The sequence below is a fragment of the Sapajus apella genome, unplaced genomic scaffold (assembly GCF_009761245.1).
Source record: "Sapajus apella isolate SASKATOON/1434 unplaced genomic scaffold, GSC_monkey_1.0 scaffold43, whole genome shotgun sequence".
Lineage (NCBI taxonomy): Eukaryota > Metazoa > Chordata > Mammalia > Primates > Cebidae > Sapajus > Sapajus apella.
This window is the reverse complement of record NW_022436983.1, coordinates 580,288-595,177: the sequence shown is the minus strand read 5'-3', so window position 1 is coordinate 595,177 and position 14,890 is coordinate 580,288. Positions and strand designations below refer to the sequence as shown.

The 14,890-nt window shown below is 55.5% G+C and overlaps 1 protein-coding gene across 5 annotated transcripts in view; it reads left to right on the top strand.

The window, feature by feature from the left end:
- The window catches only part of ACOT7 (acyl-CoA thioesterase 7), a 124,450-nt gene that overhangs the window by 25,515 nt on the left and 84,045 nt on the right, over positions 1-14,890 (top strand). For 3 of the 5 annotated variants that reach the window (XM_032301096.1, XM_032301094.1, XM_032301095.1), the window contains exon 2: positions 12,883-13,000. In XM_032301096.1, coding sequence (XP_032156987.1) covers positions 12,883-13,000 — 118 coding nt within the window. Of the gene's footprint in view, positions 1-2,648; positions 2,787-3,959; positions 4,481-12,882; positions 13,001-14,890 lie in introns of those variants that run through there. The other 2 variants (XM_032301097.1, XM_032301098.1) reach the window with 2 other exon arrangements.

Genomic DNA, 14,890 nt, shown 5'->3' with positions numbered 1-14,890 from the left:
TAAAAATACAAAAATTAGCTGGGCATGGTGGTGCACGCCTGTAGTCCCAGCTACTTGGGAGGCTGAGGCAGGAGAATTGCTTGAACCCGGGAGGCAGAGGTTGCAGTGAGCCGAGATCGTGCCATTGCACTCCAGCCTGGGTAACAAAAGCGAAACTCCGTCTCAAAAAAAAAAAAAGAATATTTGTGATTCATTGGAGGAGGTCAAAATATCGCTTTAACAGGAGTTTGGAAGAAGCTGATTGCAACCCTCATGAATAACTTTGAGGGGTTCAAGACTTTAATGGAGGAAGTAACTGCAGATGTGGTAGAAATAGCAAGAGAACTAGGATTAGAAGTGAGCCTGAAGATGTGGCTGAATTGTTGCAATTTCATAATACAGCTGGAACAGATGAGAAGTTGCTTCTTATGGATGAGCAAAGAAAATGTTTTCTTGAGGGCCAGGCACGGTGACTCACGCCAATAATCCCACACTTTGGGAAGCTTAGGCAGGCGGATCAGCTGAGGTCAGGAGTTTGAGACCAGCCTGGCCAACGTGATGAAACCTCGTCTCTACTAGTAATACAAAAACTAGCTAGGTGTGGTGGCATGTGTGTGTAATCCCAGCTACTCAGGAGGCTGAGTCATGAGAATCACTTGAATCCAGGAGGCAGAGGTTGCAGTGAGTCAAGATTGTGCCACTGCACTCCAGCCTGGGCAACAGAGTGGGACTGTGTCTGTTCTCTTTTTGTCCAGCTTCCCCCACTCAGCACGATTACTTGGAGATTCATCCACACCGTTGAATGTACCAGTCCTTCATTCCTTTTTTTTTTTTTTTTTTTTTTCTCTTTTTAAGATGGAGTTTTACTTTTTTTCCCAGGCTGGAGTTCAGTGTGGCGATCTCAGCTCACTGCAGCCTTCGCCTCCCGCATTCAGGTGATTCTCCTGCCTCAATCTCCCAAGTAGCTGGGATTACAGGTGCCTGCCACCACACCTGGCTAATTTTTGTATTTTTAGTAGAGACAAGGTTTCATCATGTTGGCCAGGGTGGCCTTGAACTCCTGACCTCAGGTGATCCACCCGACTGGGCCTCCCAAAGTGCTGGAATTACAGGCGTGAACCGCCACCTCCTGTTCATTTCTTTCTATGGCTGAGTTGTTCTGCATTGTATGGATGGACCACAGTGTGTTCATCTGGTGATGAATGTTTGCATTGTTTCCAGTTTTAGGCTGTTACACAGAAAACTGTTATGAATATTCATCTACAAGCCTTTGTAGGGACTTTTGCTTTTATTGGTAAATATGAGTATAAATAATAGGAGTACAGTGGCTGTATTTATGGTAGGTGTATGTTTATTTAAGAAACTGCCAAACTCTTCCCAAAGTGGTCGTGCTGTTTTGCGTTTCCAGCTGCTGTAGACGAGAGTTTCAGTCCTCCACATCCTTGCTAACACTTGGTGCCCAGCCTATCTTCTTGACTTTTTTTGGCCAGGCTGGTCTTGAACACCTGACCTCATGATCTGCCCGCCTTGACCTGCCAAAGTGCTGGGATTACAGACGTGAGCCACTGCACCCGGTCTTTTTTTTTTTTTTTTTTTTTTTTGAGACAGAGTCTCGCTCTGTCGCCCAGGCTAGAGTGCAGTGGCTTGATCTCTGCTCGCTGCAACCTCAGCCTCCCAGTTCAAGCGATTCTCCTGCCTCAGCTTCCTAAGTAGCTGGGCTTACAGGCGTGCACTACCATGCCCAGCTATTTTTTGTATTTTCTGTAGAGATGGGGTTTCACCATGTTGGCCAAGCTGGTCTTGAACTCCTGACCTCGTGATCTGCCTGCCTCAGCCTCCCAAAGTACTGGGATTACAGGCGTAAGCCACCGCGCCCTACCTTGTTTGTAGTTATAACAGCTTTCCTGAGGTATAACTCAATAAAGTTTACCCTTTTTGATTGTACAATTCTGCTTGAACCTTAATGGATGCACACGGTTATGCAGCCATCAGCATGATGTAATTCCAGAACATTTTCATCACCCCCAGAATCAACCTGCAACCATTAGCAGTCACTCTCCTTGCCCCTCCCGCAGCCCTGGACCACACCAGCCGACTTTGCATTTCTGTGGATCTGCCGCAGAATGCATTTCATATATATGGAATCAGACAGCGTGTGACCTTTTGCGATTGACTTCTTTCACTCAGTGTGGCTTCAAGGCTGGTCCGTGCATTACTGTGGATCTGTAGGGCCTTCATTTTTTTATGGTCAGATAATATCACATTGTATGGATTATTACATTTTGTTTGATGGGGACATCAGTGGTGGACGCCGGGTTGTTTCTATCTTTGGGTGGTTGTGAATAATGCTGCTATGAACATTTCTAGACATCAAGTTTTATCAATTAAAACGATTTTTAATTTAGTAGATGGGGAACAGCATCTCGTGGTTGTTTATTTACTAGTAAGGCTGTGCTGTCTGACAAGTGCTTCCTCTTTGCCGGACTGTCTGGCTTGAACTTGTGTTGCTGTGGAAGCCTGGTAGGTCCTCACTGATTTGGGGCGGTTGGTGTGCCTGGCACACCTGGGCTGGGACCAGTTGGAGGGGTTGCTTAGGGAGGCAGTAATGCCTGCCTGGAGGGATGACGCCAAGTCCAAAGGGCACAGAATTGGGGCCAGCCTCGCTCCTCAAGTTCCATTCGGCTGCAGCTTCTGGAGGGAGCCAGCGGGAGACCTGGGGAGACCATGCTCCTGCTTCGGAGAGGCCTGTCACTAAAAGTCCTCAGAAAGGAAGTTGACAGGGCCTGTTTTGGGGAGAAAGCCAAGCAGTGAGTTGGGAGCTGAGAGGAACTATGGGCTATTTGGGGTCAGGGGAGGGAAGTGCGTCTGGGAGGCCCTGTCCTGTGTGCCAGGGTGGGAGGCGCCGTGGCTTCAAGATCCCTGGACCTGGGATACCAGCTACTCAGGATGATGGGCCGAGGTGGGCAGCCAGGGGGCTGAGGAGGCTGACGGCCCGGGCCTGGGCCCTGGCAGGCTGTGTGGGTATGGAGGGCCCAGGGAACATTTTCTGCCCAAGGGTTACTGCCAGGCTTGGGCCCAGACTCAGCCCCCTGACTTCCTCTCTGGGGAGACATTGCAGGTCAGTGGGTTCCCTTTAGAATCCCCTCCTCTGCCGGCTTCTAGACATGAAGCATCTCTGGGTGGGGGCAGCGCATGTGGGGTTTGTGAGCTGAGCATTTCTTTCTCTTTTTGCACATAGGTGAGAGGACTTGTGGGTAGTGGCCCTTGTCCTTTTAGTAATTATTTAATGATTTAACATTTACAAGAGTGACTTCCCAGGAAGCCCTCCGGAATGGCCGGCCGGCTGGTAGGAAAATAAGCCTGGCTCTGGGAGTTTGATAAGGGCCTTGGTAAGGGAGTGACCAAGCCTAATCAGCCCTCTCTGCCCTCAGGTTTTCTTTCACAGCCAAGCGTGTGAAGCGTGCCCAGAGGCTGGGAGCCAGGCCAGGTCCACTAGCTCTCAGAGGCCCGCAGGCCCAGCCTGGTTGAGTCTGCTGTGCTGCCTGCACTCTGACTTTCCATTCCGCTTGCTGGTCACTGGATTCCTGGGAAAGCAGCCCTGGTGGAGGCGGCATTGGGGAGGTCTCGGTAATGACACATCCTGCCTCCTGTACCAGGCCTCCTGGAGCCTGCACCCTGGCCCTGTGACTGTTCGACCTCTTTTTTCCCGACACTTAGTGGAAGGGGAGGCAGAGTGAAGAGAGTACAGGCTGAGGGACACAGGGCCCCACAGGTGGCAGCCGGCAGTCCTGAGAGCCTGTAGCACCCCAGGTCCCCAGACAGGCGTGGCATCCTCTGAGGTGGAGGTTGGGAGTAAGGGGGAGGGGGAGGGACGGGGTGTGGCCTGAGGAGGAGGGACGCTGGGCTGCCTGTCCACTTTGCTTCAGCCAGGGAGCTGGCCCTTGGGACAGGCTCTAGATGCCAGCTCCATCAGTGGGATGCAGGCTTGGACCTGCTGGAGTCCCTGCTGGCCCGTGACCCTCCTCCCCGTCTACATTTCAGGGCTCTCTAGAAGGCAGCAGCGGGGCCAGGCCTGGCTTTGGCTGAGACCCTGGAGAAAGACTAGACTAGGGGCCGTGTGCTCTCTCGGGGAAGGTAGGTCCTCGAAGCCCCTCCCCTAAGGTGGCTCAGCGGTGGCCCCTTTCGCCTTCCTGATCTCCTGGCATGGCAGCCGGAAGGGCTCACAGAATTTCTCCTCCTGTAATTATTTATAAAGCGAGGTTTCTATGACGACTGGTTTTTGGTAGACGTTCTGGATTGGCGAGGCAGCCTCTTCCTGCCCAGATTGGGCAGCTCAGGAAGCCAGTTGCGGGGGTGGGGATGCTCCCCACCAAGCCCGGCGTGACGGGAGCTGGGACAGTCCTGGGTCAGGCAGGGACTCTGTGGTGCTTCCCTGTTCCTTTGCCTTTCTCTGGATCCAATCCCGGGATGTCCTAGCCACCATGGCTTTCCAGCTGAGCAGGTACATGTCCAGGCCATGCTGGGTCCACTGTGGGTGGATTGTTTAGGGATATTTGGAGGGGAGGGGTGGGTAGAGGGGACTCGGCCCCTGTGCCCAGCAGGCTGGCTGGCATCATGCAGCCGGAAGGGCAGTGGGGCATCCACCTGGCCCGGCTCTTACTGACTCCTGACATTAGGTGGTTGGCTGAAGCCGGGACAGGAAATGCAGGCCTGGATGGGCTGGGTGCCCCTGACAGGGCCCAGGGCACTCCCCCACCTGCCAAGTCCCCGAGGAGTCAGGCACTTTCTTTTCTTTCCCGCTTTGCTCCCGAAACTTCCCTCTGCTCAGGCCAGCCAGGCTGGGTTCCCTGTGGTTTCCCAGTGCTGCTGAGCTTCCTACCTGCCTTAGCCCTGGGGGTGGGGGGGTGCAGGGGGGCTGTGGGCTGCACAAGGAAGGAGCCTCCTGGGTCAGTCCCCTGCTCCTGGCCAGAGTGGAGGCTGGGAGCTCAGGGCCATTGTCAGCCTCTTCCCTGTCCTGCTTGGGGCCTGGAAGTGCTGTAGGATCTTTCCTCGGCCCAGCCCTTCCTCCCATGCATTCTTCTTCTGGGGATGCAGTGGTGGGTCTGCAGTCGAAGGGACTTAGCTGGAACCGCCTTAGGCAGCAAGTTAGGAGAAGCAGGGGCCTGCGTGATGAGTCACACCTGTGATCTCGGCGCTTTAGGAGGCCAAGGCGGGTGGATCACCTGAAGTCAGGAGTTTGAGACCAGCCTGGCCAACATGGTGAAACCCCTGTCTCTGCTAAAAAGTACAAAAATTGGCTGGGTCAGTGGCTCACGCATGTAATCCCAGAACTTTGGGAGGCCGAGGCGGGCAGATCACCAGAGGTCAGGAGTTCAAGACCAGCCTGACCAACATGGTGAAACCCGTTTCTACTAAAAATACAAAATAAAAATAAAAATTAGCTGGGCGTGGTGGCCAGCGCCTGTAATCCCAGTTACTCGGGAGGCTGAGGCAGGAGAATCACTTGACCCAAGGAAGCGGAGGTTTCAGTGAGACAAGATCACGCCATTGCACTCCAGCCTGGGCAATAGGAGCGAAAACTCCGTATAAAAAAAAAAGATAGATAAACCTGTAATCCCAGCTAGTTGGGAGGCTGAAGTAGGAGAATCGCTTGAAACTGGGAGGTGGAGGCTGCAATGAGCTGAGATCGAGCCACTGCACTCCAGCCTGAGTGACAGAGCAAGACTCCCTCTCAAAAAGAAAATAAACGCCGGGCGCGGTGGCTCACGCCTGTAATCCCAGCACTTTGGGAGGCCAAGGCGGGTGGATCACGAGGTCAAGAGATCGAGACCATCCTGGTCAACATGGTGAAACCCCGTCTCTACTAACAATACAAAAAATTAGCTGGGCATGGTGGCACGTGCCTATAATCCCAGTTACTCAGGAGGCTGAGGCAGGAGAATTGCCTGAATCCAGGAGGCGGAGGTTGCGGTGAGCCGAGATTGTGCCATTGCACTCCAGCCTGGGTAACAAGAGCAAAAGTCTGTCTCAAAAAAAAAAAAAGAAAAAGAAAAGAAAAAAGAGGAGGAGAAGCAGGGCCGCTTGAGCTTCTGTTTGGCAGAGTCCCCCATGGAAAGAGTAGGTGTTCACATATGGCTGTGCCTGACCTTTGAGGCCCCAGGCTCGTCCATACTTCTGTTTGGTTCCTGGAGGCTCCCGCCCCCCATGCCATAAGGAGACCCCCTTCTCCTTTCCTTCCAGAATGGCAACCCCTGCCCATCGTCTACTCTGGGCCAAGGCAGCCTCTCCTGAGCTCCTGAAGGAGCCCCAGGTGGCGGCCCCCAGCCATGAGTGGCAGCTGCAGCCCCATGATCGGGACAGTCGGCCCAGATGCTTCTGTCCCACCCAGCTTTCTGGCCGCAGTGATCCCCCCTGCATCGGCCTCCCAAAGTGCTGGGATTACAGGCATGAGCCACCTCGCCTGGCCAGCACTGACATTTTTGCGTCTGAGACACTGGGGGCACTCCCAGCTGGCAGTGCCCTGGGCTGTGGAAGGGGCAGGCAGTGTTCAGTGCCCTGCACGGCTGCTGCCAAGGTCACCACACAGAGGCCTGACCAGGTCTGGCCAGGTGCTGAGTGGGGCTGAGGGTGCTGGATGGGGCCAAGGGTGCTGGGCTTGGCCTGAGGGTGCTGGGTTGGCCTGAGGATGGTGGGCGGGGCTGAGGGTAGTGGGCAGAGCCGAGGGTGGCGGGCGGGGCCAAGGGCGCTGAGCAGGCCAAGGGTGCTGAGGGTGCCCAGCTAGGCTGAGGGGGCCGAGCTGAGCTCAGCTGAGGGTGCTGGGCAGGGCTGAGGGTGCTGCTGCTGCCACTGCCACCTCGGGGCTCCACTGTATCACTCTGTGCTGCCTTCTGTGGAAGCAGTGGAGGTCTCTGGGCGTGGCCACAAACCAGGCGGTGGGTGACAATCGGAAGCAATTTCCTCAGGCTAGAGACCCAGCAGTGGGCAGGGCCACGCTCCCGAAGGTTTTGTGGGAGGCTGCTCCCATCCCTGCCTTCATCTTCATTTGGACTTCCTGTGTCTCATGTCACGATTTCTCTGCTTCTATAAGGACACCACTCATTGAGGGAGGGCTCTCCCTAAGGCTCGGCAACCTCATTTGAGAGTATCTGCAAAGACCTCTATCCAAATAAGGTGACATTCATAGTTTCTGTTAGGACTCAAACATATCTGTTGGGGGACACAATTCAGCCCAGTAGTCAGGCTCCGTGGGGCTTAGGTGGGACTCCATCTTGAGGGGACCCTGGGGCACAGGAGGCCTGGACAGCCCTCAGGGTGTCTGCTAAGAGGCCCAGGGCAGGAGCGGCTCCTCTCACTGTCAGCCTCCCCTGGATTGTTCCAGGCGCCCACCCTTTCCACTCCAGGAACACATCCCCTGCCTTACTCCCACCTTGGGACCGGCGTGTGTCACCCCAAGGGCCGCTCCTGCAGGCAGTCTTGGGAAAAGTGCTGGCTGGTCCTCTGATGTTATGAGATCTGAGTTTTGAGCTGTGCCTTGAAGCATTTTTAAAGAGCACTGATTAATGTGAACGGGTTGAGATGGTTTAAAGGCATCCGAAAGGCACAGAGAATCTCACCGAGGTCCCACTCAATAGCTAGTTTCCTCCTCTGGGGGCCATGGTGGCCTCTGGTTTCCCACACTCCTTCCTGGGATGGTTGTCCCTGCACCCCAGGTAGTGTTTCCCTGCGCATCTGGGGTTTTGGTGGGTGGTGCCGGGTGCTCTGTGAGGGGGTGTTGGCTTACACTCCCCTATGGTAAATGGTTCCCTATCCTTCACAGAGGGTGGGTCAGACATTGCTGGGACAGGTACAGCAGTGGGAAGGGCAGGTGTGCCTGGTGAGAAGTTCCAGATGCCTTACTGGGAGGTTGAGTCTTTCTTGTGTAGATAGGAAGGGCCCTGGAGGGTGTGAATGAGGGAGTGACTTGGCTAGATTCCTGCTTAGGAAAAGTCACTCCTGGGCTGTGCAGTGAGGGCCAGATAGGATCTGAGGAAGGCCAGAGGCGAGTGCAGAGGCCCTGGGGGTGAGAGGCCACGCAGAGGCCCTGGGAGGTGTCCCCCTAAACACTATCTGATTGGTGGTTCCTGGGCTTCAGCCTCCCTAGCCTCCTTTCAGGATGGAGCCAGACGTTGTCCCAGCCCTGAGGCCCTGCGTGACAGCAACGTCCCTGTCTCAGGCCTTCTCTTCTTCACCCCCTTTTGGGCCATGTGCCAGCTTTGTGGGGTTGCTTTCTGTTTCTGGAGCTCACTGGGCACTCCTGGCCTTGGGCCCCAAAACACTCCCTCTTCTCGGAACCTTCTCTGACCTCTGCTTCTGACTCACCCTCCAGGACTTGGCCAAGGTGTCACTTCCTCTGGGAAGCTTTCCCGGAGATTAGGTGGGGCCGCACCCTTCTGGGAGTGGCTCCTTGATTCTTGTGTGCTCAGCTTCCTCAGAGCCCTGCTCATCAGCCAGATGCTCCCTCCAGAGGGGACACTGGCCGAGAGTGGGGTGGCTGAGAATGGGGTGGCAGCATCAGCTTCCATTCGCCTTGGGCCCCAGCACTGGCCACTCAGCCTGCAAGGGATAGATGCACATGGTTCTGATCTGGGACAGGAGCAGCTGGAACAGAAAAAGGTCAGGGGTGTGGGTGCAGGTGACATTCCACATCTGCAGTCAGCCGGGGCCACTGCCTCCCAGGGCCCTCCAGTGGGGGACAGTGTGGGCAGCGCTCGGGGCCAGCCCCCGGAGAGAGAAGGCAGCCACGAAGAAAAGGCCCCACCCTGGGCAGCTTTCACTCTTTCCCTGAAGTTTCTGGGGTCAGAGGAGGGGGAAGAAGTGCAGGCTTGGTGTGGTGGGGGCTGGGGGAGGGATAGTATGTCAGACTCAGTAGCAAACAGTCCCCCAGAACCTGGCCAGGCCTGTGCCGCTGCCTGAGCTGCCTGTGTGTGGTATTCATGTCTTTCTTTCTTTAGTTTTAGATAATTTTTAACCCCAGGAATACTAGTGACAGACAAATGTATTTCTTTTTCTTTAGAGACAGAGTCTTGCTCTGTCACCCAGGCTAGAGTGCAGTGGCACCGTCTCGGCTCACTTCAACCTCCGCCTTCCAGGTTCAAGCTATTCTCCTACCTCAGCCTCCTGAGCAGCTGGGACTACAGGCACCAGCCACCGTGCCCAGCTCACTTTTTTGTATTTTTAGTAGAGACCAAGTTTCATTATATTGGCCATGCTGGTCTCGAACTCCTGACCTCAAGTGATCCACCCACCTCGGCCCCCCAAATTGCTGGGATCACAGGCGTGAGCTACTGCGCCTGGCCAGACAAAATGTATTTCTTCTCTTTTTTCTTTTTAGTGACAGTCTCACTTTCGCCCAGGCTGGAGTGCAGTGGTGTGGTTCACTGCAACCTCCACCTCCCTGGTTCAAGCAATTCCCCTGCCTCAGCCTCCCAACTATTGTGTGGTACTACAGGCGTGTACTACCATGCCTAGCTAATTTTTGTAGTTTTAGTAGAGATGGGGTTTTGCCATTTTAGCCAGGCCGGTCTTGAACTCCCGACCTCAAGTGATCTACCCACCTCGGCCTCTGTAAATGCTGGGATTATAGGTGTTTGCCACCATGCCAAGCAGACAAATATATTTCAATTTTTTTTTCTTTTGAGACAGTATCTCATTCTGTCACCAGGCTTGAGTGTGGCGGTGCAGTCAGGGCTCACTGCAATGTTCTCTTCCTGGGCTCATTATCCTCCCACCTCAGCCTCCCTAGCAGCCACCATGCCCAGCCTGTATTTCAATTTTTTAATAGTAAAGAGGGGCCAGGTGCAGTGGCTCACGCCTGTAATCCCAGCACTTTAGGAGGCCGACATGGGGATCACCTGAGGTCAGGACTTCGAGCCCAGCCTGGCCAACATGGCAAACTCTGTCTCTACTAAAAATAGAAAAGTTAGCCAGGTGTGGTGGTGTGTGCCTGTAATCCCAGCTATTCGGGAGGCCAAGGCAGAGGAATCACTTGAACCCAGGAGATGGAGGTTGCAGTGAGCCAAGATCATGCTACTGCACTTCAGCCTGGGTGACAGAGTGAGACCCTGTCTCAAAAAACAAAACAAAAAATAGTACAGAGGAGCGTGAAGTGCTTTCGGTCCCGGTGTCTTCATTAGAAACAGGAAAACAAAGTCTCCAGTGAGAGGCTGCAGCTTCCCTGGCTCCCCTGGGTGTCGCCCCTGCCTGTGTCCAACACAGGGCAGTCATGACCCTGTGTTGGACACGCTTGGCCTTGGCCAGGCCATGGGGTGGGGCCTGAGAGAGCGACAGGGCTGTTTATGGGTCCTGGAGGCTGGTGGGGCCCAGCTGTTCCTGAGCTGTTTGGAAGGAATGAGGGAGGTGGGGAGGGGAAGAGGGAGGGGCCTGGTGTGGAGCAGCTGGTGGTGGATGGGAAGGAATCCCAGCTGAGGCAGGGACTCACTGGTTGCCCCGGCTTGGAGTGAAGGTGTCTGATTTGGGGGCAAGGGAGGAGGGGCAAGTGAGTTGGGCTTTGGGCCTCATGCTTTGGAGGTGACAGCATAGTCCCCAGGCAGGAATAAGGTCCTGTGGGGGAGAGGGTTGTGTCTGATGGAGAGGGCAGAGGCTGGCTTCCTGGGTGGCCAGCTGGGCAGTTAGGATGGTCCTTGGTGCAGGACCCAGGTGCAGAAGGAAGGCGGCCAGGCTCGTGGGAGCTGGCTGGTGTGCAGTCTGCAGTTCCTGGTGTGTGCTCCTGATGGCCCAGAGCCAAGTGCCAGGTGGTTCCAGGCTCTACCCCCGGCCTCAGACGCTGTCCCTGGCCTTGTGTCTCAAAGGCTACCCACCAGCCTGTCCTGTCTTCAGTGCCCACCACATGAAAGCACTTCCTCCGCCGCTGTGGCCCTCGGCCCACGCTTCCTCTCCCTGGCCCTGGGGACCAGCCTGATGTGTGTGGCTGCACTTCACAGACAGGCAAAGCGAGGCTGGCTGCAGTCATTCAGGCTGCTCTGGAGGCCGGTTCTGGCGCTCCTGGGAAACGCTAGGCTGATGTTTCCTCACTGCTCTAGAACCAGGGGCTGGGCCCTGCTCTCCGCACCCACCCACAGCCTCGGCTGGTGTCCCCAGGACAGGACTTCGTGGAAAGGGACCCTCTGGCCCCTGCAGCTGGTGCGGGGAAGGCCCTGTCTACTAAAGGGAAGATAGATTTAAAGGGAAGAGGTGGATAGAGTCATTTTGTGATTTATAATTGGCCACCTTGTAACTCAGACCCAACAGCCTTTCATAGAGTAAGTTCAACTTTTAAAAATAAAGGTACTTTAAAATGAACACTTGCGAAGCCATACCACCTAGGAAGAGCCAGACACGTGGAAGGTTCTTTCTCTTTCCTCTGGGAACTATCAAGCCCTTTGGGGACCTTCTCCCATCCTAGGGGATCCCCCAGCCACCATGTGTCACACCGTGCCGGCTGCTCCGCAGCCCACTGTCCCTGAGCTGCCACAGAACCCCAGGCCCTGCTTGACCTCAGGGTCAGAGCCAGTTGGCCTAAGTGGGCCCTGGTTTGTATAATAGACTTTCACCCAGGATGGAGGGATGGTACTGGGGATGGGCAGCTGTCAGTTGCTAGAGGACATCGGTGGTCATTTGCTCTAGAAGTGGCATCCTGTGCCCAGATGTTGGGTTTCTTGGAGCTTCTGACTGGGTTGGCTAAATACTTACCAAAGAGAGAAAAGTTCTCCCGGCTAACATGCAGACTATCTACCATGTGCCATGGCCAGTGCTGTTGTGGAGTGAGAGTTCGATCTGCGTGACCTCCCACAGTCATGTGAGGCAGTGCTGTCGTTCTGCCCGTTGTACAGATGAGCAGTGGAGGAGTGAGGGTTTTGACAGCCTGCCCAGATCACCCAGCGAGTAAGAGCCAGAGCCAGGAATATTCTTGGAGCATGACTTGCTCAGCCTCAGAGCTGCTGGAGGAGCAGGGAGGAGATGCAGACCCGGGAGCTGCTGCCCCCGGGGCCCCCACACTGGCCGCAGGGCCGGCCAGGCTTCTTGAGCCACAGGTGGAAGCTGCACCCTTGATCTGTGCCTGCTGCCCGTTACTTGTCTCCCAGTCTTGGCCTTTGAAGGTGGGTTTTGTCAAGCCAGATGCTGTCTGGGAAGGTGCCAGGCAACATGCCCTTGCAGGACTGCCAAGCTGGCTTGTTGGGAATCCAGAGATTTCGTGGAGCTCCCATGCTGCCGGCTGCTCACGGCAAGGATAAAGTTGTTCCTGTTTGGGGAAGTGAGGTGGCATTTCCATTCTCTTTGACCTGGGAGAGCCCCCTGCCCTCATCCAGGGCCTGACTCGGCACTGCCCCCGCGCAGAAGTGCAGCGTGCAGTGGGCAGGCGCTCACCTGCTGACAGGTCCCAGGGTCTTGAAGCTGCGCCTCATGTCTAGTTCTCAGAACAGCCGTGGGTCCCTCCTCTGGAACTCCTGATGTGGGGGGTGGGTCCCGGGAGTTTGCTTCTAGGGTGACAGTCTGTGTGTTGGTCACCAGGAACCCCAAGGGCTGAGTTGCCACCTCCTTGCCCTGTGGCTTTGCTGAAGGTCTTCACCATCAGCGCTTCCCTGCCAGGGCAGTCTGGGGACGTGCGGCTTCAAAGGGAGAAAGTGTCCCTCTGTCCTCTGTCTCTCTCATGGAAATAGCATCTCAGTGCCCCTTCTGTGGCCTGGCAGATGGCACACAACCGTGGCGCGCACACCACCTAGGAAGAGCCCAAACACGTAGAAGGTTCTTTCTCTTTCCTCTGGGAGCCATCGAGCCCTTCGGGGACCTTCTCCCGTCCTTGGGTTGTCACAATTGCACGAATGGCATCCTCTCTAGTGGCCTCACTCTGCTTCTCCTCTGCCCTAGGATCATGCGGCCAGATGACGCCAACGTGGCCGGCAATGTCCACGGGGGGACCATCCTGAAGATGATCGAGGAGGCAGGTGCCATCATCAGCACCCGGCACTGCAACAGCCAGAACGGGGTAAGAGTCTGGGCCCTGCACCTCTTGGCCCTGGGGGCCGCACCAGTGTGGGTTCAGGACAGGAGTTCCCAGGGAGCCAGGCCTGCAACCTTCCTTCCCCTTGCGCACTGGGCCTTGGGGATGTTGGGGGAAGTGGCCCAAGTATTGCACTGGACCCTTGGAGCTGTGCTTGGTTTTGGCCTCAGCCAGGAGGTGTGGGAACCCACCAGAGAAGAACCGTCAAGCCAGCAGACAGGCCCTTCCTCCACCACTCCCCGCCATGCCGAGTCCCCCGCCAACCTGGCCCTGATCAGAAGCACGCCCTGCCTGCTTCGGGTAGAATTCATTGTCATGGCCAGGAGCTGAGACATAGGGGCCAGACAGCAGACTTAAGGGAGATCCCACCTCTGCCCTGACCAACCCCAGTGGCCGTGGCAAGTGGCGTGGCTCTCTGTGCCTTGGCCACTTCCTGGCTGTGAAGCTCACAGGCCTGGTACCACTGTGCCCACGAGGGGCCAGCTCTCCACCTGCCCCCAAATTGTTGGGGAGGGCCCTGTGACCCCACAGCTGGGGACAGGGGGCACGATCTCTAGTGTCATCCTCAGGGCTGCTCTAGGACATTCAGCCATCCCCAGCCCTGGGGAGGGGACATTTTCTCTAAAGGTCAGCTGTTGGGGAGAAGCCAGCCCTTGGGTACTGAGGACAGGGCGTCTGCCTTGGTGCTGAAGCTGTGGCCTCCATGCTACGGGGCTTGGTCAGCACACCTGCTGTGGCCTCCAGGGAGGCAGAGAGGAGGAAGACTCAGCCAAGGTCTAGTGGGAGTGTGAGGTGCAGGTCCCCACCGCAGGCACAGGCACGATGCCACTCTATCAAGAGGCTAAGTGGAAGCCACATCAGAGACCAGGGGCCAGCAGAGACTGTTAGCTCTGAGCACGCTGGCGAGATACAGGAAGTGGCCTACTGGCTCTGTCAGCCTGGGCTGCTGTGACAAAGACCAGAGCCTGGTGGCTTGTGAACAACAGAAATGCATTTGTCATAGCCCTGCAGGCTGGAAGGCCAGGACCAGGGTGCCAGCAGATTCCCTGTCTGTTGAGGGCCTGTTTCCTGGTTCATAGACGTCGCATCACTTCTTGTATGTCCTTGCTTGGCAGGAGGGGCTCTCTCAGGCCCTTTTGTAGGACACCAATCCCATTTGTGAGGCTTCTGTCCCCATCCCCTCACTCCTAAAGGCCCTGCCTCTTACTACCATCCCCTTGGGGGTTAGGATTTTTTTTTTTTTTTTTTAAAGGAAAAATGGTTGTTTCATTTATTTGTACTTAAACCAGCCAAAGTAGCACTAATGTCATTATGATTCAGCAAATATAAGACCTCTTTCTATAAATATTAGCATACCAACAATTCAGGGAATATAGCAAAACAGAGCCAAAAAGGGTGAGGAAATCAATACACTATGTATGTTACAGCTTAACTCTTACCTCAGAGTTTTTTTAATTTTTTTTTTTTAGAGACAGGGTTTCACCAAGTTGGCCCGGCTAACCTCAGGGATCCGCCCGCCTCGGCCTCCCAAAGCGCTGGGACCACAGGTGCGAGCCACCGCCCCCGGCCATACCTGTTTTAAAAAAATAAGTACAGGCCGGGCGCAGTGGCTCACGCCTGCAATCCCAGCACCCTGGGAGGCCGAGGCGGGTGGATCACAAGGTCAAGAGATCGAGACCATCCTGGTCAACATGGTGAAACCCCGCCTCCAAAAACTACAAAAAATTAGCTGGGCATGGTGGCGCGTGCCTGTAATCCCAGCTACTCAGGAGGCTGAGGCAGGAGAATTGCCTGAACCCAGGAGGCGGAGGTTGCGGTGAGCCGAGATCGCGCCATTGCACTCCAGCCTGGGTAACAAAGAGCGAAACTCTGTCT